This window comes from Haliotis asinina, chromosome 7 (genome assembly GCF_037392515.1).
Source record: "Haliotis asinina isolate JCU_RB_2024 chromosome 7, JCU_Hal_asi_v2, whole genome shotgun sequence".
NCBI classification, from domain to species: Eukaryota; Metazoa; Mollusca; class Gastropoda; order Lepetellida; family Haliotidae; genus Haliotis; species Haliotis asinina.
Genome location: NC_090286.1, coordinates 48,445,672 through 48,471,682, shown reverse-complemented (window position 1 = coordinate 48,471,682; position 26,011 = coordinate 48,445,672). Strand labels below are relative to the sequence as shown.

At 36.9% G+C, this 26,011-nt stretch overlaps 1 protein-coding gene across 3 annotated transcripts in view; it reads right to left on the bottom strand.

The window, feature by feature from the left end:
• LOC137292218 (high affinity 3',5'-cyclic-AMP phosphodiesterase 7A-like) overlaps window positions 1-26,011 on the bottom strand; it is a 77,618-nt gene that overhangs the window by 25,844 nt on the left and 25,763 nt on the right. For 2 of the 3 annotated variants that reach the window (XM_067823791.1, XM_067823792.1), the window contains exons 2-4: window positions 11,377-11,437; window positions 951-1,043; window positions 589-731 (exon numbers count right to left, since the gene is read on the bottom strand). In XM_067823791.1, the coding sequence (XP_067679892.1) occupies window positions 589-731; window positions 951-1,043; window positions 11,377-11,437 (297 nt within the window). Of the gene's footprint in view, window positions 1-588; window positions 732-950; window positions 1,044-11,376; window positions 11,438-14,460; window positions 14,553-26,011 lie in introns of those variants that run through there. The other variant, XM_067823793.1, reaches the window with a different exon arrangement.

Below are 26,011 nucleotides of genomic sequence, written 5' to 3'. Positions count from 1 at the left end.
CTGATTTTATGACATCACGCTTGATGTTAATGTTTATTGTCTATTTATCAAAGAGTGATAATTTCACTCTCTACTAGCTCTATTTTACTACAACTGTGAAATTTAATAGCTTCATTATGAGCAGATATGAAATGAAATCCAAGATTATTTGCAGTTTGAAACCATTGGTGGAAATTATCTGATAGTCCACGGACCAGTAAGATACCATTATCTGATTGCCCAAAATGCAAACTGACTTGTCCCAGGCGCAGGCGATGGGATTTTTTTAACCCCTGACAGGACGAAATAGGTTAAGGATATGACTGATATTTTATCAGTATGTCAATGAATAAATACATCATTATTCATAATTTCACAATTTGCAAATATCCCTAACTATTCTTGTCTAGTATACTAAACAAGAGAAGCTGAAACCTTGATTCATTCATGAGAATATATTCAGCCTGATGGACTACCTTTAATAATATGGAAGAAGTTTGTTCGTAAAATTCTTTAGACTAGGATTTCTTAAAGTGAAGCAGTTTTAACAACCATGGCACTAAGAAAGCTTTGTGCAAGTTAGATCTAAAGGATAATGTGATGACTGACCTGTGCTTGGTTGCCATAGTGAGAATCCAGGAGGACTTTGTTATGTCCCACCACCTTCAACACTGGCCGGCGCCGACGGTGGACCTTGTGCAGACTCAGGAACCGGGATCGAAACCTCATCTTATACTCCGGTAATGTAAGTTCTGGAAGAAGACATAAGAGCACATCAGCATGTCATAATACACCGCAACAGATCAAAGTCCGACATAGTTTAAAATGACTGAAATCAAGAGCAGGCTTCATCTAACCTAAAAGTAAAGACATGTATGTGATTTAAGCAGTGATTCACATGATTCACGCATTATATATATGCAAGATGTGTCATCAACAACACAATGGCACTTGTCACGTAGTATACTTACTCTCCAGTACCCTGTGTTCGGACTCCAAAATCGTTGACTTGGCATTCCCTAGAGGAGCTCTCTTCTCAGGCTTCGCCCTCATCTTAACATCAGCTAAAAATACAAAAAACACATTTTCACATCTGAAAATAAAACTTTAAAACTATTATGTGAGTGAGTGAGTTTATATTTATGCCCCACTCAGCAATATCCAGCAATATGGTGGCAATCTGTAAATAATCTAGTCTGGACCAGACTATCCAGTGATCAACAACATGAGCATCGATCTGTGCAATTGGGAACCGATGACATGTGTCAACCAAGTCAGCAAACCTGACCATCCGATCCTGTTAGACACCTCTTACGACAAGCTTAGTGGCCTTTTATGGCCTACTCTACCCTGGACCTTCATGGGTCTAAAACGGTCATGTAGACCTGTTACTATATCGATGGAGTTAAAGTGTTCGCCCATCATGACAATGATTTGGGTTTCATTCCTCACATGGGTACAATGTGTGAAAGCCATTTCTGTGACCCCTGACGGAATAATGCTTGAATATGGCTAATAGAAGCTTAAAACCATGCTCCCCCACTTACTCTATACACGCATGTCTCGTTAATTTGACCCCCGTTTATCTGACAATTGGCTTTATCTGACGATTTTGTTAGTAACACATTGAATAAATGTACCTTAGTCTCATCTATTTATTCCAACATCCTCATTAACCCAACAATCTGCTGTGCAACAGACAATGTTGGATTAGATGAATATTTGACAGTATATTGAGCAATGCAAACTTCAGCAAACCTCAACCTGTTTGCTTGAGTTCATGAGAATCATCCTAAAAAACATATCATGCAATAAACACACTGCTAATCATAAAATTCCTCTGAACACCTCATGTTTGTAGAGAATCATGGCAGCCAGACATGATGTATTTACAAGGATAATGACCAAGGAGTAACTTCAGTTCAGGAGTTGCACTGTTGTCCAACGGGTACTTCTTACACTTGGTAAAAAGATATAAGATGGGCGCATGCCATCTGATCTATGGAAGGACTCGAATCTATGGCAATCCTCCATATCTCCAGGGTATACATTCGGATAATGTCTACTATACCCTGGATGCCCAATAATTTTACTGCCTCTCTAAGGAGGCATTGTTCAACAATCTTCGTACTAAAACTGCTGCAACTTCTGAACGGTAATACTACTCCACTTTCGAAAAGGGTGTTTTCATCTTGATGTGAAACACAAAATCCTGTTCCTTACATATATATACTGTATATGTTTAGCATAATTTTACTTCCATGTATTTGCACTGGAAAAAAAGTGCTTATTGTTTCAAAAGTTTTACATTTGCACGAGATTCATGCACAGGCTATTTTTTACATTCAGTGGAAACCGCAGGCAACCTATTAACAAGGTAATATATTCTAGATTTTATTAATAGATTTTCATTTTGAATTTTCTTTGAAAGATTGTAGATAAAACGTCTTAGAGGTATCCTTCATAAAAGGACAAACACTTTAATAAATAAAACAATAAAACAAACAAAACATTTCATGAAGTTTTTCTGAAAAGGCAGTTACACGAATTTTGTAAAAGTTTTGTATCAGGGCTCAATCTAAGAGATATTCCAGATGCACTGCTTTTATTGCACTGTGCAATTAAAGAAATATGATTTTGAAGTATTTAGATGTTTTATTCAAAAGTTTACCCATTCAAAAACTGATTGGCAAGTTAGCCTAATGACTAGGTTGCATTTTCAAACATTGGGTTGAACCAGAGCAAGTAACAAAGCACTAAATCGAGCCCTGATTGCAGATAAAAAGACAAGGATTGAATCTGAAAATGAAAGTGCAAGAGCATAGTGAGTCAATGTGACACAATTTACTTGTGCTCAACCAATGTACTCATGCTGAAACTTTATGAAAGGTTAGATTACTCTGCTGAGACAAAACAGATTGAATACATCCTGACAGAGAAAGCCAAACAACCAAAAACAAGAGGTTGTATGAAGTCTAAATAGGTATTAAGGATGTGAGTGAGTGAGTAAGTGAGTTTAGTTTTATGCCACACTCAGCAATATTCCAGCTCTAAATCCACGGATCAACATCATGAATATCGATCTACATAATTGGGATCTGGTGCCATCTGTCAACGTCAATGTCAATATCAATGTTCATGACCACCTGATCCTGTTAGTCGCCTCAAACAGCAAGCATGGGCTACAGAAGACCAATTCCTAACCAGTTCCTCACATGGTAGTTAGGATAAGACGTACGTAGGAACAGAGAACAACAATGCACCTTCAGAGACTGATAATGTGAACAACAAAACAACACTTGGACAATAGGGAAGCAATTCCCAAAGAGTCTGAGCATGCTACAATAAGTGACTTGCATATATCAAACCAAACTGGCTCTCTTCATTGTATCACTGAGTTAGTGCCAGAGAACTTGCCTTCAGGCAAACATACAGGTTGATCCACGCTGCTAATGGTAAATCAATGTGACTCAGCAACCAATAATGACAACAGCACTTGCATTATAATACCTTCATTTCAGAATTGCTGTAAACATCATTAATTCAACTTTCAGGTATCATCATCGCAGATACTACTTTCTCTACGAGAGCAAATGTTCTTTTCCAAGTGACAGCTGAAAAGATTTTGGCCTGGCGTTTACACCCTTCTGAGCTAATAGCTGACAAACAATAAACAAATGTTGACAAAAAGACAACAAACCAGCTATGCAGAAGTGTTCAGGGGACATCAGCCACACATAGTATCCCTCAGTAAGTGTACCTCTAGCTCACCCATTCTCCTTCAATCTAACAAGGAGTCATGGACAAGCACATGGAACTTGCGCTAATTGAAACAAGATGGTCTGGCAATTATCATGTATAGTGAAATCCCTCAGACCTGTTATCAAGCAGATGGTGGATACCGTAATCCTTCTAATATACATGTCTTAAACCACAAAGGGATCCTCACATGCTTTCACATGGAAGCCTCACTAAAGTAATCATAAAGATCAAGTTCATTATTTTTAAAAAAAAAAATAGTTTCATTAAAACCACCTGTTTAGGCAACTAAATTAAGCCCAGAAAATAACCATTCCATATGTGGCACATTGTAAGTATAAGGGCAAAGTATATCTCTGCAGCCATCCATTTTGATTCTCCCATTATGTTGAAAACTTACATATATTCCCAGAACAAAAGATCTGTCTCAGCTGCAACAAAGATATTTCTGCAAAGGGAAAAAAAAAGCCTAAATGAACCATCGAATCTCAACTTTCGTACATTTGTTTAAATAGTACTAGAAATGGGATACAAATGAAATGAACAATAATTCCCTTACTACATGCTCCATAAACTGAACAGACTCCATTGTCTGTCAGTATGGTTTTACACAGCAACTACGGTAATTATCATACATTCCTCCTTGTACATGTGGTTTCATTAAACATTCATTCCTTGCTGACCGGATTAAGGGAAATCCTATTGAGAGCAGTAATGACACAAGGGAGTTAACTGATTTTTACTTAATGTTATGTCACAAGGCTAAGACAACAAAGTGAATCTTATCTACCATGGCATGTCTAAGGGAAGGTGCAAATCTGGCACCATGTTCATCAGCGAGAAAATCACTGATGTAATTTGGGATGAAACATTCCTCCAATGATTGTTGATTGATGGATGTTTGACACTGTTCCCCCTCAAATATTGCCTTCATTACAAAGTACATCTGACTTCATCGGTTTCCTTTCAGCACAACTCTTCTTATCACGGCAAATGCTTCGGGCATGGTAGGATAGGCACAGTAAGAAGAAAAACAAGATTCCAAAGAAATTGTTTTATCTCACTTTCTCAGACTTTGCCATTGCAAAGAAACAAACACATATCACGGTTGCACTAGAAAAGACTTGAGTAAAGATGTTTTTCCACGATACAGCGTCAGGACACACAGACCGAGAGTTGACTTGTAAGAAGGTGTCTCTCACATCACAGGGCAAACTAAACAAATGGCCACAAACAAGACGACAACCAACAGAAGCTGTTACAGAAGGGCTCCAATTCTTTAATAAAGTGCACAAGAACCTGTCAGCAATACCGAACCATCATAATTCCTTTGCTATCTCAGCTTAGTTTACAAGATTGTCAAAATCCTTTAGACTTTCAGCACATTGTGCAATTAAACATATTTCTGTTATTCTTGTTTGTAAAATAATGCAATTTATTCATGGGCATTAAAACAATTTTGAAATAATATGAGTAACCTGAGACATGTTTCCTGAAACTTCATTTGTTTTTAATTAAATAATGTCAAGACAGTTGTGTATTTCAAAACTACATTAGTTGTTTATGTCCACCTGAAAGATTAGTCTGTCTCACAGTCCCTAAACCACATTACTTTGCCTACTGCCAAGCCTTCTCTGCAGTGTGAAAGCCTTAAATGAAGCAAGTCTAGATTTCCTCCTTTTCAGTTAAAACATGTTACTTTGTTACCATCAAGGTTATAGAGATTCAGCAACTATGTCTTAGGCTACTGAAAGATGTACATGCATGTTAAAGAATTAAAAAAGAAATTGTCAAACATATCCTCTGAGGAAACGGAAAAGCAAAAGAAGAAAAACAGGAAATCTTATGGAATATTGCTGTTATTCCAGAATACCAATGTAAATTTCTCATGCTGCATGCATCAGGAATGATTTTTGCAGGTAGAATAGAATATGAAGTTACTCTAACTTGAAAAAGTAACAGCCTCTTTTCCATTAATTCTAAGGTCATTCCCCTCTACATACTTCTTCAATGAAAGTTAGACTTGTGAAAATTGACTGCCGCTGGCAATAAAGCCTCAGTTTAACTGACTGGCATTTTCACACTTTAGACAAATTGGTGCACAAATGTTCTGTTTCCAATGACAAAGAGTGAAGAACATAATATACAGCTGAAAAAGGTGAAAGATCAGGTAAAAGGTGAAAGATTGTGAAATAATTTTAGTTTGTCACTCGCTAAAGCTCGTGACAAACCAAAATTATTTCACTCGGGACATAAACTTGATATGAAAGGGGAAGCTTGTTTAATATCCTATAATTTTTTTTTTTTTTTTTTTTTCAAGAGAAGAAGCAACTAAAAACACACAGGAAGGTAATGCAGTGCACACAAAAATAACACAGATAACAAAAACATTTTACTTACACACTTATGTCAAGCCTTTTGTCAAATAAACTCTGTAAAACTGTGTTCATTACTTTGTATTACAGGATTTCAAGCCTGATGCAAATTGTCAAATAACCTCTTTAAAACTTCCTAGCCAAACCTGTAACATGAAAAATCTTCCAAGGAACTATACCTATCAAATCCATACAGATCAATTAACTGGCCCTTTTGATTTGACCCTATCACAAGCCCTTCAAACATTCATTCTTATACCACTATCCAAAGTCACATGAAAAACACAATGAGGAAAAGACTCATTCGCCAAAAGGTATGCACATTTCAAAGGCGAACATGCAAATGGCCGAACAGAGTAACTGTATATTCACATCATTCAATGGTTCCTTTGAGGGTTGATCACTTCCACGGCTTAATAATAACAATTCCCCTATCAAACATCAGATCTGAATTACCGACACGTGCCATAAGTATAATCTGATACTGTATCCTCCAATCGCAATCAGTAATCCATTATATTTACATACAAACAGAAGTAACTTTGGGCTACATTATTCTAGAATAAATAATTGTTAGATTACATTTATGACGTTGATTTAGTGTTTTTGCTCTCCATTATTAATGGGGAATGGAGAGTTGCCAAAGTAGTGGGAAGTAGTTGTTTGAGCGCACAAGTTACATGGTGTGTACGCGTTGGCTATAAACCTGAGTTTAGCTTTACGCTGCTTTTAGCAATATTCCAGCGATATCACGGCGGGGGACACCAGAAAATGGGCTTCACACATTGTGCCCATGTGGGGAATCGAACCCGGGACTTCGGCGTGACGAGCGAACGCTTTATCCACTAGGCTACCCCACCGCCCATCACTACATGAACGCTAGGCCGCACGTCCATAGACCGCAATGGTGGAAATCCTTTGTCGCACTTTCGCGCACTCGTTACGACTATTGCGCACGAAAAACTTATGTGAATGGCTTCTTTGAACTTATACCTACATGTGTGCCGTAGTTTCGTTATCAAATATTAAAAAATAAATATTTGCAAGCCATCAAACATCTCAGGCGATCACTCGCATATGAGCGGCGCCATTTTGAATCACGTGACACGAAGGGATTCCCTCCCTAAAATAGTAACACACGTGTTCTACACCTCGCTGTTTGTTTACAACAAATTTTCATACATTCTTAAAAAATTAAAAGGATTGTGTGGAGACTTTCGTTTCCAATTTACACTGACTGACCCTGCTCTTTTTCACTTAGTCCAATCGTTTCCATAAAAACCAAGAAAAATAAAAATGAAAAAAATCTGCAGATAGCAAAAGGCACAACTTTAGACTCTGATCCATATTTATTCCAATTTATGCTGAAAAGTAACAAGCGGTTTTAGAGCTATGGGCATGTACAATTTCATATACCTATTATTGTTAAAGTTCTCAATATAAGTCAATAAAATTTGCACCTTGAAAAGCATACTTTTCTGAACTAATACTTCATTGATAATTTGGAAATCCTGCTATTTTTGCTGTCAAAGGAAGAGGTACTGTCATATTGCAAATGGAGTTTCTTCAGCTGAGACTTCATTGAAGTATATAAGTGACTTAAAAAATAAAGACCTTTTTCATCAATGATATATGAAGAAGAGTTTAAATATGCTATTTGCCATTGTGCTGTAATTTGAATGATCCTTCCCCATTTAAAAATAGTTTCTTAGATGTATTCCCATATTTTGGTATTTGTTTATAACTGAAACATAACAAACACTGCTTTGCTACTGGTTTGCTAATATGGAAAAGAAGAGATGTGCAGCAAGGATTGAAGCTTGGTCCTTGAAACCTAACACAACATGGGAATATTAAAACTGATATTCAACCCAGTAGAAATGCGAACTAAGGAATGTTAACATTTTTGGTTTTTGGTTTTTAAAATTTTTTTTAAAGCATAAATGGAATTTAGAGAGAATTATTTCGATAACTCATTGATTATTTATTTCCTACATTCAGTATGTCTTACTGGTAAACTATGTTTTGTAGTCAAACTTTTAGGAGTAGCACAGAAACACCAATGCATTGTCAAGGAGGCAGCAATGATCCAATATAATGAATATTGTAGAAAGCATTGAAAACTCCAGAGCAATTCCTTTCAAAACAGTTGTTGAAAGGGCTGGGTGGTCAGTCTGTCTTGATTGGGAAAGAAAGTCTCCACACAATCCTTTTAATTATCTAAAAATGTATGAAAATTTGTTATAAACAAGCACCGAGGTCTGGAACAGGTGTTACTATTTTAGGGAGGGAATCCCTTTGCGTCACGTGATGTAAAATGTTTTAAAATCGATCGCCTGAGATGTTTGATGGCTTGCAAACATTTATTTTTTAATATTTTGATAACGAAACTAGGGCACACATATAGGTATAAGTTCAAAGAAGCCATTCACATAAGTTTTTCATGCGCAATAGTCATAATGAGGGCACGAAAGTGCGACAAAGGATTTCCACCATTGCGGTCTATGGACGTGCGGCATAGCGTTCATGTAGTGACCGCTATGTACCTTAGCTAAAGCATAAGCTGTTTAATGACAGATGGTTTCTAATCAATAAATATTGATTAACATATGATTCCACGATAATTTTGAAATTTCTAGTTAGAATGTAGGAAATGTTTCAAGACATCTTACCAGTCACATAAAATGTTATTTAAATACCAAAATATGCTGCAAACACTCTGCTCCTGAAAAAGTAACAGCCTCTTTTCCATTAATTCTAAGGTCATTCCCCTCTACATACTTCTTCAATGAAAGTTAGACTTGTGAAAATTGACTGTTGCTGGCAATAAAGCCTCAGTTTAACTGACTGGCATTTTCACACTTTAGACAAATTGGTGCACAAATGTTCTGTTTCCAATGACAAAGGGTGAAGAACATAATATACAGCTGAAAAAGATGAAAGATCACTGGATTCTTCCCAAGAAGAAGTACATGAAAGAACAGTCTCCAATAATGTCTCTAATCTTTGTGTTGTAGGAAGCAGAAACCTCACTGCTGAAGATGAGGGTCAACTCAGCAGTCTCGTTTAAAAGGCTACTAATAGTGTCCTGAAACATTCAGTCTAGTGAGTGGGTTGGACTGTGGCAATATTCTAGCAGCATCACAAAAGGGGACACCGTAAATGGGTTTCACACATTACACCCATGTGGGAAATCAAACCCAGGGTTTTGGCATGAAGATTGAATACTTAAACCACTAGGCTACCTCATTTGGGCTAGTAGACACAAAACGTACGCAAAAACTGCAAGAACCCTACTATACACTAAACAATATCCTAGCTATATTTTCCTGGTCTGCATGAATATATGACTCTAGATCAGACAATCAGTTTGTCAATATTATGCTGCATAGTTTATATCATGGTGTGGAATGCCACAAAAGGGCTTCACATATTGTGCCCGTGTGGTGAATCGAACCCATGTCCTCAACGTGACGAGCGAATGCCTTAACCACTAGACTACCCAACCATCCTTAACAGACTTTGAGCATTCACTATCCACCAGTAGTGTGAACAACCAACATGAACTATCTTGTATCTGATTGTTAACCCAACACAACATCAATCTATGGTAAAAGTCATATATATACTGCACCAACTTATGTGAATAAAACTGAACAAAACACATTAAAATAAATCCACCCAAAATATATTTTAAAATCAAAATTAATTTTGCCATGAGCATGTGCTTTATATCAAAACATCATGACACCAGGTGTTTCCAACAAGGGGGGCATATTCTGCACCATCCATGGCACCCATTTCAAACTCTTGCAAAGGCAAGTCAATGTGCTGAACTTCGCAGCAAGTGAGAACATCGACTGTAATCATGCAGAGCATGATGCGTTCTACGAAGCAATCTATTTTTAACTTATTCCAAAGCTACCAATGAAAAGGTTTTTATATTGTCCTTCATGACTTGTAATCAGACTAAGACATTCAAACTATAGATGTCGAGAACAGTCTATTTTCAGCACGAAGACAAAGGACTTTGCATGTCATGACGGCACTGATTTCATGCAACTGTTAAAAGGATATTGTCTTACACAGTGCATCGCTGAAAATATCTTCACAGCTTGGCTTACTTGATCTTCTATGATAAAATGCTATTATCGGCCACAACAACAAAAGATCAGTGAAAACCTTGCCAAGAATAAACCTGATACTGACTACATGTATGTAACTGTCAGCAGTGTTGGACAGATCCGACACATACTGATGAACTCACAAGATCTTCGTTGATGTGAACTAAGAGTAAATGAGTGAGTGAGTGAGTGAGTGAGTTAAAACAATAGTCACACCGGCAATATTTCTGCCATATCATGAGTGGGTTTGGTTTTCCTCCACTTCTAGAAATAATTCATTAATGTCAAGGCGGGGCAGATCAGAAATTTCAAACATTGTACCCATGTGGGAATCGAACCCTGGGCCCCATTTCATAAAGCTCTCGTAAGCCTAAGATCTCATAACTTTCCAAGTAGCAATCTTATAAGTTGCTTACAATGTAACATGACAGTACGAACGCTATGAGACCGTAGGGACATACAGTACTTTTGGTACCAACATGGACCCTAGTTGGACTTACACTTTCCCTTCAGCCACTAGGGACGTCATGAGTAAATTAACATACAGTCCAATCATGGTTAATGCTTATCCTATTTATCATATTTGTTGCATTCCAAACTGTCACAAATTCAATTATCATCAATGAGTTAAGAAATCGTCAAAAACAACATTAATAAGTCTAACTGATGTTTTGTTAACAGAAATTATTGCCTTGTGGTATTATTTATCACATGAATAAAGGGGACTTTGAAGAAAAAAAGGAGGAAAGACAAAGAGATTTTTACTCATTACATATCCCAATGGCAGATCAATTCTCATGATGTTGATCATGAATGACTATTCGGTTCACACTTGATTATTTACAGATCACCACCCTATAGCTGGGATACTGCTGAGTGCAACATTAAACAACCAACAAACCAATCTTATTGCATAAATGTTCTTGTCTGATAGCATAGTCAGATTTCAATTCAAATTTTATGAATCAAACCAAGATGTGTTCAAATATTTCTTTAATCCTATATATCTTTAGACACCATCTGTTAAAATAAAAATGATATCCTAACAATTAACTTTGAGGTCATCAAAATTGTAATACAACATTCAATCATATGCATGAATAAATTTCATATCAAAAAGTCTAAAGTATTTTACTTACCAAGTGTCCGGACATATATTGCATTTTTGTCCGATCGATCAAATGAGATTCCACCACGTCTCTGTGAAGACAAAATAAAATGCATTATCATCATGTGTGGAATGAGTCTACTACTTGTTCAGTGTATTCTGCAATATAGGTAATAATTCCCTCTTTCATCGAAAAAAATTCCCATGAACGATGTCAGTGGAACATAACAAAGGAGAAGAAGTCAATACCTATACTTATCCCTAGCCAGGTCACGGTTAACAGAACTACAATACACTTGTATTAACAATGACTTGAAAAGGCAATCCATTAAAGAAGAACTACACTTACAAGGTAGTCTGTCAAACTGACTCAAAATATAAGTATGTTAATGATCACAGTGACCTAAGTTCTGGTATGTTTTGGAATTACAAGAAGCGAGAAGTTTGTCGACAACACCAGAGGTTGACTGGGTCATTACTGTAGGGTTTCCTCAATGTGACAAAGCCAAGATGAGGTGACAGGATATGATGCTTTGTCCAAACCTAATACGAACGAGGGTGTTGCCTGTATGAAGTCATCGTACCTACTCACGCGGATACAGTGAACTCAAGGCTAAAAGACAGTTCTTGGGAACTGCTTTCATTTATTCTGCTTGTATATTGCTTTGAACAATGTCTATCTTTATGACGCGGTAGTTTGGTGAGTGAGTGGGTGGGTGGGTGGATGAGCGAGTGGCTGAAAAAGAGAGTGATGTTGATGTTGATATCCCTTAAGACCTACAAAGATGAGGAAATAACAAATCAAGGGCCATAATCAGGGTGAATCTAGGATTCACCAGCAGTTCCAGACATGGACACAGAATCAAACAGAACTGTTTAGTCCACACCCAGATCATGAAGTTAGTACAACCTACACATGATTCAGAAACAAATAATTTGCTCAAAAGCCCATTAATACAATTCCAGTAAAATTCATCCCAACATGAATGAGATCAAGATGCTTGGTCAGTATTATAAACCATGACTGAGCTAGTTCTTGAAATATTTCATGTATCTAAAAGAAAACCTACATCATTCCACCAGGTCCTGACTACTTGCATGGTGATAGAATTGATCAATGCAGTCTGGCTAAAAGCTAGTCACTACCAACACCTGTAATTTGCAGAAAGTGCCCGAAACACATCAGCCGAGCCCCTATTCTAAGCATAATTTTCTAGGGTAATATGGAGCAGGCCAGACCATACAGAATCTCACCAGACCTTTTTCCTTTAGACTGATGGCAAAAGACTACGCTGAGACTCCTCATTCTGTTTCTCAGCACCTTTTATTATGAATGAGGGACTTTAGTTTTGCACCGCACTCAGCAACATTCCACCTACATGGCATCGGTTTGTAAATAATCAAGTCTGCACCAGACAATCCAGTGATCAATAGCATGACTATCAATCTATGTAATTGGGGAACAATGACATGTGTCAACAAAGCATGGGTAACTGAAGATCGATTCTAGCCCAGATCTTCTCCTGTTCCCACAGGTGTGAACCCACAAGAGTTGTGTCAGTGGCTTGTGAAATGTTGTTCAGTTCATTTTTGCATCTCAGAACATATGTTTCTTCAATTTAAGAAGGTAAGATACTTTTAGGGCAGACTCGCCGACTTGGTTGACACATGAAATCAGTTCCCAGTTACGCAGTTCAATGGTCATGTTGTTGATCACTGGATTGTCTGGTCCAGAATTGATTATATACTGATGGAATATTGCTGAGCGAGGCATAAAACTAACCTCCCTCCCTCACTATTATTCATCAAGGTCTTAAGTGCCAGTGAAACAGTGAAACAGGTTCTTTATTCTACATGAACTGTTTTGTACCCATACACGATCAGAGATCAGAACTCCTTTCATGACACAACTTGTCCAGATTATTTTAATCTTTAGTTAATTCTTACAGCAGTAGGTTTAACATTTAGGCATACTATGGTTAACTACTAAATTAATATAAACTGGATAATGAGGATCAACAGTGCTTAAACAAAATATCCATTTTCTTGAAATAAATCTCTCATTTCATAACTCCAACTTTTACAATGAACCCCCAAGAGGTCCAATCTTTATAGATACCCTCTTAGTATAAACCTATAATGCACCTCCCACTCAGGTAACCAGTGTGAGGTCAAGGGATAAGGTGAAGCAAGTTACCTGAAATGGTGTTACAACAGTACATTGATACTAAGCATTACCGTAAAGGATATTTCTGTTTTAAGATCCCTGACTATTATCAAGGTCAACCTGTATATTTAGTAACATGTACTAAACAAATGTCAGCTCACCTGCTCCAGCATTAAATTTACAAGATCTTCCCATTCAGTGCACCGACACATTAGCATAAAATGTTCATTTTCAGTATTTGCTCATGTGAGACTGCTTACAAAAGTGGAAAATTGTAAATAAAAATAATCCCATCAAAACATTTCCAGAATCACAACATCGCAGCAACTATGGCAATATTTCATATGTGAAAACAAAGTTATTCAAGCATTTTTTAAAGGTAATTGTACAATTGTGGATCCTAATATGAAAAATAAAAGTAGACATAAAATAGTTATATGAAACAATTCTCTTAAATCAGTAAAATTTCATTTCCAACAGAAAAATGTATCTAATTACTTCATATATAAGAAAACTGAACAAACAGGAGCCAATAAAATATGACTGAGCTTGTCGGTACAACAAAAACAAACAAATTCTTCAGCGTCAAGACAGTTTGTGTGTTCAGACAAGATATACTAGACATGTCATTGGCATGTCACAATTCATGCTTGACTGCAAGCTCAACACAGACAGACTGTTCTGTAGATACTGAAATGATGGCAGTAAAAGTTTAGGGGTATGATTATTAACCAGTTCTCAATACTTCAATTTTTCAACAAATTTGAACAGAATAAAATATAAAACAAAAAGAAAATGAATATTGTAAAATCATTAATCAGTTGAAGTAGGACTTTCTACAAACTCTGAGACAAGTTCCAATTTAACCTACCAACTGGACTAGTCTTAAGAAACAGTGAATTTTTGTTAGATTCTAAAGACCATTATAAACAAAGCCAAAGTACATACCGCTTCAACCTCTGCCTTGTACCTAGCATACATCCTGCCACTTCCTGCTTCAGGGTTAATAAGGATCCATCACAATGACAGCCAACTTGAACACCTTGTGTCTACACACATTGTGAACCCTCCTTGCAAGTTCACCCTCCCTTCCAACACAGTGGGGAGGATATCCAACACTACTGTGAGATTTCACCCTAATTTAATCAAAGTCCCCTCACAAAGGTCCCTATGAGGGCCATGTAAGACCTCCTAGTCTCAGAGGTCGAGAGTTAATGACACATGATCAGAGTGCTCCACAGACACAAAGAGTTAACATAGACTGATCAACAGCATTCAGGGCTGGAAAATGGGTAGTGAAAGACTGGTGTTTGGGTAGATGAATCCGTACCAAAGCCTGCAGTGACCAAGCCGCACCATGCTTACCCCGCTTGTGTATATGCACTAATACACTAAAGGAGTATTAGGGAAATGGATTTTCCCTGTGTTGATCCTAGTCTCTTGCTTCAGTGAACTGCCATGGGTGTATGTTTATCAATGTGCTTGAGACATGTATCTCTTAACATGGTACACAATGTATTATGTCCAGTCTACACGGATATAACACTGTGAGTTGTGGTGTCAATATTTTATTATCAGTGCCTGGGCAAAAAACTGAGGCTGTTTTCAATAAATATAATTATTTACATTACACTTCATAAAAAATTATAATCTTATTTGGCAATCTTATTTTTATTTTTGCAAAATCAGTTTTGGGAACCTGATTACATGTTGTCTTTTAGTGGATTATATTTGCAAAATTAGTTTTGTGAACTAGATTACATGTTGTCTTGTCACTGTTGAATGTCAGATGAGACAGTTACAATATTCCACTGTATAAACACAAAAGGGATACTTGTCTAAATGTGTATCAAATCACGAATACTATATCAGTTTGTCACAGAGGTTGCAATAATTCTGATCCTGAATATGTCAACCGATTTAGATCAAAATCATAGCCAAGACTAGCACTGCACGATGTTACTAGTATACCAGAATATCACAATACGCTTTTCAAACAAAACGTACTGCAATATTTATTCTGAGAACCTGTACATTCGGTAAAGAACATGTATAAAGTTTTGTGATTATCTTTATGCTTTGTGATAAAATCTGCACAGAGTTTCACTTACAAAAAATATTTACTTCTTTATTCAGTGACAAAACAGCATATTGTAATATTAGATACTGTATGAAAAAGAAAATATAATCCCTGACTATGCAATCTAACTTTGAGATTACTGTTATCAGAACCATACGATATACTTGTATGTTTAGGAAGGTATAGAGTAGAAAATAGGATTGATATGCACAATTACTGTCACTCACTGTCAAATCCTCAACTGCTCAGTATATCGCAATACAGGTACCTGAATCACAATATATTGCAAGACAATACACTGTCCTTTCTAAGAAATACATGTAGGGGCCCGACTGAAAAGGCTACAGAATATTTTTTTACTCCACCGTATAAAAGGTTCAGGTGTGACACAATTTATTAATTTCAGCTGTATGGGTTATAAAAACCTTTATGCCAGGTGTTCCAGTAGATACCTGCGAAGGAAGACTGTTGTTATTTTGACTGTTGGAATATAAGCTTCTGTCTAAAAAAACACATTAAACAAGTATTATACTTTTCTAAAACTACTCAGATAAACTTAACATACTCCCTCCAACATGTTCATAAAAACATTTCTGAAAACAAACTGAGCAGGACAAACTCTTATCCAAAAAGGGGTAGAGGAATAGTCTCATGATTAAATAAAGCGTTCCCTCTCCATGCAAAAGATTCAGGTTCAATTCCCAGGACAAATACAATAAATTTCTAATATCCCCACCATTATATAACGTTTGATTGTCCTTGAACTCACTCACTCACTCACCATATCACTCACTCAAAGCCATAATCCCAGATTATCTTAGCTTTGTTTAGCACCATATTCAGGCAGTAACATATTTAAGTACCAGGGGTGTTGGGCTTTATTGACCCGTACCACATGGACATTCAATTCAAACAGAAACAAATGCCCTGTGGAAGCAAATCATTCTTGAAATTTTTGTTTTATATGAAAAAGCTTGTATTGCCTGTTTGAATAAATGCTGAACAAACATAAACATTATCAAAGCATACAGGGTGTAGGAACAAGGTTTACCTGCTTTCATGTCTACACACAGTCAGCTTCAATAACTTTCATTCATGCAATAACAAAAAATGGAACCATTTCACTTTCCTCAGGAAAGAAAGCTAAGACATGTACATCCTGCTGAAGTAATATCCTCATCAGGATCTGATAAAATGATGATGATAAATGTACTTCTAATATTTCATCTGTCACAGCACACAAGTGTTTATACGGATTTATCATGACATGCCGTTACTTGGAACTTGCAACTAATTATAGCTAAAAAATAAAAAAATTTAATTCAATTTTCACAATTTCTCAAAATGCATGAAACCATAAATATGAGCATTAAAATAAACCAAATTTATCACTGTCCCAATTTGATTCTTATTTGCCTTACAAAGGCTCTAAGGAAAATAGATCCATGATTTAATAATGTGTCTAATATTGTGTTTGTAGAGTAGAGAGAAAAAATGTGTTTATGCCTCCAAATATGTCTATATTTTAAAGACAAACTATTACAAGAAGAATAGCATTCCATATTAACAAACACATTAAACAATCTACAAAAAAAAATATTCAAAAGATATATAAGAAATAATATTACATGTATTTTTGCCTTTAACAATTTACAAAAACATATGGCAATGTTTGATTTCATGAATAACGCATTCAGAAGTCATAAAAGCTAAGATAATGTAAACTACAGATACACTCTCAGAAATACTTTGGTACTTAATGGTACTTAATGCTACAATAATGGGAGAATCATTGCTATCGGGTACATTGTTTCCAATTACAAGTTCTGGGCTGAACCTGTGAATACCCGGGGTAGAATAGGTCTTCAGCAACTTATGCTTGCTTTAAAAGGAGACTATGCTTGTAGTAAGAGGTGGTCAGACTTGCTGACTTGGTCAACACATCTCATCGGTTCCCAATTGCACAGATCCATGGTCATGCTGTTGATCACTGGACTGTCTGATCCAGACTAGATTATTTACAGACCACAGCTTTATAGCTGGAATACTGCTGAGTGTGGTGTAAAACTAAACATACTCACTCACTCTGGGCTGAAATTTCTGAACCTACCCACAACATTTGTATCATTAAAGGCCAACTGTGGTAACATGTGTCTTCTATATTTGAAATTACAGACAATTTAAAATGATTTTCAAAATATAAATAAACAACTGAAAATTTACACAAATATTCAAAATGATTAAAAATGACCTCAAAAATGCAGTATTTTTTATAAAACTATGCAAATGGACATGTCATGTGTCTATATATGATGTCCTTTTCATCATGTATGTTTATCAATAAACAAACAATACTTTATGCAAGTGAGTTTAGTTTTATGACATGACATATCTTTCAATATTCACATTAGAGCAACAGTGACTTGAATCAAAGTTCGTATGGAGCAGGTTGTATATCTCTCTCTCTCTCTCTCTCTCACACACACACACACACACACACACACACACACACACACACACACACACACACACACACACACACACACACACACACACACACACACACACACACACACACACACACACACACACACACACACACACACACACACACACACACACACACACACACACACACACACACAGAGCAAGCAGGCCCTTGTGCAGTAATAACTGTTTGTTATTGGTTCACAGTCAACATACTCCACTGAGTGCAAGCAATAACACCTCGTAAGTGGTGAATATACACTTATAATTACTGAATCATATACACTGTAAGACTACCATTGTAAACCGTATGAAATGTGATTTATTTCTGAAATCCCAAATACCCAACCTTAAGCTAGATATAAAGAGATCTTTGTCATCAAAATTTGGCTACTGTTAAATATCAAAGACCCAAATGTATAGCTTCTCTCTGCAAGCCAAGTTGAGGTCAAGGCCATAAATTTTTACCACACACTTACATGTAATCTATACGTCTACCAAAACTGTTTTGTATCCTTCTTCAGTACGTGATGAACATCACAAAGAATGACTGTACATTCAACTATATGTCATAAAACACAGAGCTCTCCTGAAGGATCATGTCTCTCCATACAACTTACATAAATGCTGTCTCCTTTAGTTCTTATAAAAATAATTATATTGCATGCGTTTTCACTATAAAGCACTCCATGCTACTATACTACTCAAAAGAAGTAAGGAACATGCGTATTTCAAAGATAAATTTGTCACACAAGGACAGATAAACTGTGGCAATACAAGAAAGAAAGGGTGTTGTTGAAATTATTTAGGGTTCCAGATAATTTTTCAACATCAGGAGTATGTACTCCATATTTTTTTCAACATCAGGAATACTGGAAAAACTCCTATGTTTATTATTAAATGATTTTTAATGATTATTAAAGTACAGTTAGAGTGGTGAATGGAATTTAATGGTGTATCAGTAATCTTGTGTTTCCTTTCCACTACTACATTACTGCTCATGTGTGAGCAGGTCAACATAAATTAAAACAATAATTTTCCAGAAAAATACTTCTGCAAATGATTTTTACTGTACACCACTGGTACCTTTTATAAATTATTTCCTACCATATGGTGCATATCTTTTATCTGGAGCCCTGCTTGTTTAAGCAGTAAATATCAACATCAGAATTGAAAAGTCAAATTAGAATGTTTACATCAAATACTGTCTGTGGCATCCTGTTTCAATTAAAATACTGCAGTAGTCTTAGTCTGTCCACGTTGTCCCCTTTGGCAATTTTTCATAGCTCAAGTTATCTATGCTACATGCTTCTGTCCGTACCGTTACAGACAAACCTGGTCCTTGTTGGCTTGTGTGTACATTGTGTATTTTCAGTCAGCGATTATGGTTTTTTGCTGCTTTTAGCAATATTACCTTGGGGAAAACCAGAAAAGTGTTTCACACACTGTACCCATGTGGGGAATCAAACCTGGGTCTTCAACATGATGATACATATTTAACCACTAGGCTGCCCCACAGCCAACTCCCGAGGAAACCAGTGAAGGAAACTGTGAGCAACTCTCTATGTCCCAAGGTCATGACGACATATGTTAATTCAGGTCACCAACCATGAAATTCCACTGCATTTGAATTGCCCCTTAACCCTAACATGACAAGCATAGGTGACTGGAAATCAATACTGGCAATGATGAGACACAACAGAAGGCTCCGTCGAGGAGTCTCACGCTGGTGCATGACCGATTTCAGGTCATGGTACTATTAAGATTATTTAGGTTATTGTTTTTATTATCAGTGTCAACTTAACATGGGTGGAAAGATCAAAGGTCACAGAAGGTAGCACACTGATAAGTCCATGAACCCAAATAAGTTCGTTCGTATTATCTTACAAACTCAATTCAGAAACACTCCAGTAAAATTGTGTTGGCTTGTAATACATGTGTCTAAAGCAGACAATCCAGTGATTGATACTGTCAGGAATGAGTGATTTCAGTTTTGCCCCGCTTTTAGCAATCCAGCAATATCATAGCCGGGAAGACCAGAAATGAGCTTAACACACCTATGTGAGGAATTGAAATCCAGGGGCCTGTTTCACCAAACTCTCGTAAGCCTAAGGTCTCGTAACTTTTCTCGTAGCATTTGTACCTGGCATACTGTAACATAGGAGGTGCAAAGGCTACGAAAAAAGTTACGAGACCTTAGGCTTACGAGAGTTTTGTGAAACGGGGCCCAGGTCTTCAGCATAGTGAAACTGTATGAATGAGCATAGGTCCAGAATAGAGTCACAGTTAATGGTTAAGTCACTTTAGTTCCATATATCATATATATAAAGGATGAATCTGAAGGGGAGGGCTTCTGGCTTGATGGCATCACGAAAAATGTGGTTTCCCTCAAATTCAGTCCGGTACAGCACTTCATTCAACATATCTTTTGCCAAATTTCAAGAAGGAAAATATTTATTGGCAGGATCACACTTTTGTCAAAAATAGTATGAAGAAGAAAGTGTCAAGAAACAAACAAAAACAAAGTATGAAGAAGACAGTGTCAGTTAAAATAAAATAACTATGTTCTCCTAACAAAAAACAAATCATAGGAAGAATCCTTATTGAATCGGCTCAGAATTTCCCAAGAAATTTTCTATATACATTTTACAACATCCCCAATATTTTTAAGTACCGGGAACAAAAACATTACTTTGTCAACAGGAAAACACAGTTTGAAATTTTAACACTGTCAAAGCATCACCTAAACACATCCACACTCCATACATCCTTATCTTCTTGGTGTTCTACTTGCCTGCTGTATTTTGTCCTAGCATAACAAGTTTTCGTAATCCTTTCTGCATCTTTGATAAAGACCCAAGGCAGAAAACTAAAAGATAAATGTAACTATGCAAAATTCATTCCTGGTAAAACCTGTAAAGTTGTTTTTTTCAACACTTTTCAAAGAGAATGTAAAATAAGATGTAAAAAGATAATGTTATCACTACCACTTTATTCTGAACGCACACAAACTATTCGCAAGTTTCAGGCCACGCACAGAGAAAGCTGTTACGTAAGTTGCAGTCCAAACAGGTTTTCCACAACAATGACATGTGAGATAACTAACTTATACACCCCGGCAATTCCAGGAAAGGAAGAAATTTGATATTTATGAGTGCATTTCACTTGAGAAAACTTTAACGACAAAGACTGTTCTGGTGTTTGTTTTCAATCTTGCAGAGGCATCTCTCCACTGTGATCCCAGCGGACCAGGCTTCATCCATGACTTGCTATACAGGCCTTTTCTCATCAGGTCACTGGGTCAATGTCGCATTGTAGTGTCTGTTTACACAGAATTGACAGAAGGCCTGCCACAATAACTGTATACATATAGACTGATCTTTAGTCTCTGATTATATATAACAAATAAACTGAATTTGAAAAGGAGCCCCAATGAGATCAGAGATTCTGAACCTGTGGAAATCTAGATTGCCTCATGTAGAGCTTTAGCATTGCAGGGAGGTTTGACAGTGGAGAAAATAATGTTGTTCAAGGACTGAGAGAGAGACTAGATATCTTGGGAAAGATTATTTTTTTATCATGTTATTATGGCAGATATAGATGACTGGCTTATGATCGTCAGGATTTTCATCACTTTCCACATCCAAGACATGATACATATATTTGTGTAATACCTGCCTCGAGTGAGTGAGTGAGTGAGTGAGTGAGTGAGTGAGTGAGTGAGTGAGTGAGATAGAAAATTGATATTGGCTCACTCAAATGAGATTTCATAAAATAGCCCGACAAACAGCCCACCCCTCGGTGACTTCAATACTTCCTGAGGACTCCTTCCACAACGCAATCAGAGTTACAATTGTCCTCAGTCTGTGCCTTCAAAGTATAACAGCGAACAAGTTATGAGTGTAATAACCAGATCAAATCTCTCACATGGTTACTGACCAGTGGATTCCTCAATCTTCAGGACAGCAGTCAAGCAGATACAGGAACTCCACCTATCATGTCATCCTCAGGCTATTTGCCTATGGACTAATCATGCCATGCAATCAATCCACTTGACCACTAGGAGGAGATGACTTGCCTGTCACTGGCTGTTCCTTAGTCAATAGGTGTCCACCGACAGGTCAATACAATAAGCACCAATACTATGATGTTGTACAAAAGACTTCCATCGAACTGATTCCTTTCAGGAGAGGGATTGATGTGAGTTGATGAGATGCATTCTGTGAAAACACTGGTGAATGATTCTCAGACCGAGCTCATAAACTGTAAAGAAAGTAAATATTGTCGATATGACACGCCTCAATTTATGTTATTGTGAAGCATGTCATGTGACCTTTGCTGTCCTGAGAATCTTGCACATGACCACATCACCAAATGGAGGTAATACTAAGATTGCAACCTTATCACACACCAGGTCAATCAACAGGATACCTTAGATTTCATTACAAATGACCCTTTGTGGTCACAGGCTGTTCCATGGACCTCTGACACCAATGATAGGAATGAGGTCAGCAAACTTGATGACCGATAAATCTCTCCCAACCTTCTGTAGTTAATACAGAGTCTGGGACAGGATCTCTCCTCCCAACCAATACTAGTGCTGCCTTAATTCCAGGCTTTGACAGAAAGTGTTCCGATAGTCTTAGGAGTAGTGTTGTTGTAAGTCCTGGCATTGACAGTGAGTGTTCTTGTAGTTTTAGTGCTATGATGCCTGTAAGAAAAACTGTTTTCAGTGTCTTACAACAGATGTATTAAACTGGTTGTGAGGCTTTTCATAAACATAGAATAACAACAGTAAATGGACTGTAGGATTAAGTGGAGTGACAATGACAACAATGGCCTTTACAAACCTAGATGCTTTTTCCAGTTATCTGTTTAAAACAGGGCAGGCAAAGCTAAGTATGTAGTGTTTCATACATACCCTGATGCAAATATATCAAAGAAAAGTATAGAAAATATGGCAAGTCTAGATTTCCAAATGAAGAAAGTCTCAGGGCTCCATTTCATTTTATTTTATCTTTTTTTTAATATGATCTTTTTTCCGTAAAATATGTTCATTTCAGAGACAATCTGCTAGTCTACTATGTATGTAACAGTCTCTGTATAAAAGGTGATGTGATTGTTAAAGATGGACTTTTGGTGGCCCTATTCATATTGAAATCTGTTGGACTTTTGGTGGCCCTATTCATATCGAAATCTGTTAACCAAGTAGTGTACAGGTCAGGCCTGATGAGAAATATTAACCACCAGTGTATACAGGCTAAGGCTGCAGAAAACATGTCACTGTCATCAAATTTGAAAGAAAAGCAGACAGTTTGAGCATATTTTGTGACTTAAATGAAGACATTTCTTTGCTAGAGGTTATCTATCAGCCCAATCAAGTCAAGTGCCACAAGAAAGTTGATATCAGACCTAGACAGACCTGTCTGGCAGTCTCCAATCTGTCCCTTATTAGCCCCATCAGACAGATCTCCTGAGACAATGGCAGTCCTCAAGACCCAACCACACAGAAAAGTGACAGGAAAGAGTGATTTTGCTGCCAAACCATAATTCACTTGCAATATTTCTCCATCGCAGTTAACAGAGATATATACAATGAGATGTTTGAAGTGTATCTGTAGGGGTTTGGGTTGTATTTATTGATAGATTGAAAAAGACAGTTTCAACACAATTCCATGGAAATAACTATTAAAAAATCAGGAAAGGGCAAGCAGAACTCAAAACATGATCAATTTTTAAATTATCAAATTTTAACTTAATTGTGCTGCTGAAGCCACTGGATCAGTGTGACAGACATAGTATCACTATCTTCTCCATCTCAAACAAATAAATAAGAAGTTACCTGAGTAACATCAATTAATTATGTAATACACAAAAGATGTTAAAGAATGCCAGTCATTCAATTAGTCTGTCACATATACTCCTCAAAAGTGAAGAGAAACACATTTTTATAATAAAATAAAAATCTGCTGAAAATTCGGGAAGGTAAGCTCAAAAGATTTCATTGAAAGACGAGCATATTAACACCAATGTTTTCAGAGATAACAAATTTTCTTATGGAACAAACAACAAAATGACATGTCTCAATTTCAGATATACCCTTGTTTTAGTGAGTCTAGTTCTATGCTATACTCAGCAATATTCCAGCTATATGGTGGCAGTCTGCAGATAATTGAGTCTGGACCAGACAATCCAATGATCAACAGCATGAGCGTCAATATACATAACTGGGAACCTATAACATTTTTCAACCAAGTCAGTGATCCTAACACAGACCTTCATGAGTCCCTTGTTTTGAGCAAACTACAGTGGAAGTTGTCTAAACCAGCAGCCATTTGGACTGTAAAATAATTAAGTTTAGAGTAAGTGCTGGATTGTAGAGCTGATGGTAAATGTACAAGTCTTGGACAAAGCTGAGATTTTATGCCTGTTTTGACAACTTGCCAGATTGGACAGATGCCAGTTTTGACAGCTTCCACTGTACAAGGTCAATGGTGTCAATAACATTGTCAAACAAAATGTTTTCTTCACAAAATCACACTTCAAATGATAATGATTTGAAGTGTTAAACAATCACACATAGAACAACCACTGAGAAGCACTCAATCCAAAATAAAAGAACTCAAATATTAATCTGCGGCATAATGGCACACATGATTCAGGAAGTAAACAGATGCTTGTCTTTCAAAACAGTGCTCAATATTTCATGTTCTCAAACGTCACCATGGTATTTCCTACTAGGCGCTTTTTGTCATCCAAATTGTTTCCAGTCATGAACCAAACAACTAGGAGAGTACTTGGCACTTCTTCTAATGAGCAATAACACCTATCTGGCCTTCAGAGATATGAATGTAGGAACAAGAAGGATGTGATGTCAGAATACCACTACAAGCTCTCCATCTTTCCAAAGTGGCCTCATCATTATAGCTGACAATCTTGGACTGACTGCGGATCACAGTCCAAGATATACAGGTATATGAACTAAAATACATCCAAAAATGATTGAAGTAGTCATATTTTAAGTTGACTTGGCATGATTTTGTTTTAATGACTATGTAGCAACTAATAAGGAGGACAAAACAGATAATTCTGTTCACTGCACTAGCGTGAGTGAGAAAACGAGTGAGTTTAGTTTTACACCACTTTTAGCAATATTCCAGCAATATCACTGCAAGGGACACTCAACATGGGCGACATTGCATTTGTACATATGTGGCTGCAGACAGAGAGGTAATAAGCACTGACACAAAGGTCATAACAGCCATGGTATCTGGTCCATAAAAATAACAACATTTGAAGAAAATATGAATATATAGAAACATTTGGAATGGGCCAAGCATCCAGTACTATCTTCCAACTATTCACAACATAGGATTCCTCCATCCATACTGGCTCATCTGGACTGAGGTGTTGAAGGCGCTGATGGGTTTCATGACATGCAGCTTGATCTAGAGGGAAAATCACCCCATCCCCTGAAAATCTAATTAATGCTACCGGTGGAGACATCCATTAGATTATATGTTAAGTTGGATATATTGAATGCCTGGAAAATGTGTTTAGGATTTAGAGAACCAAATCATGTTTGGATAATTTGACTCTGCAAGACAGCCATAGCATGCCACGCATTTGGAATTATCTTCAAATTCAGATATAAATTTCTTATTTTCTTACTTCCAGAAAGAATAACACGAGGTTATTGGTGCTGGACCTATGTGCAAGTGCTTTGGGTTTAATGGAGACATGAACTAGTTTCCAGTTATAGTGTAGTAAAATGGTGTGAGAGTGAGTGAGTTTAGCTTTACACCGCATTCAGCAATATTTTAGCTATGTGGCGGCACATTGAGTCTGGACAAGACAATCCAGTGATCAACAACATGAGCACTTATCTGTGCAATTGGGATACGATGACGTGTGTCAAACAAGTCAGGGAGC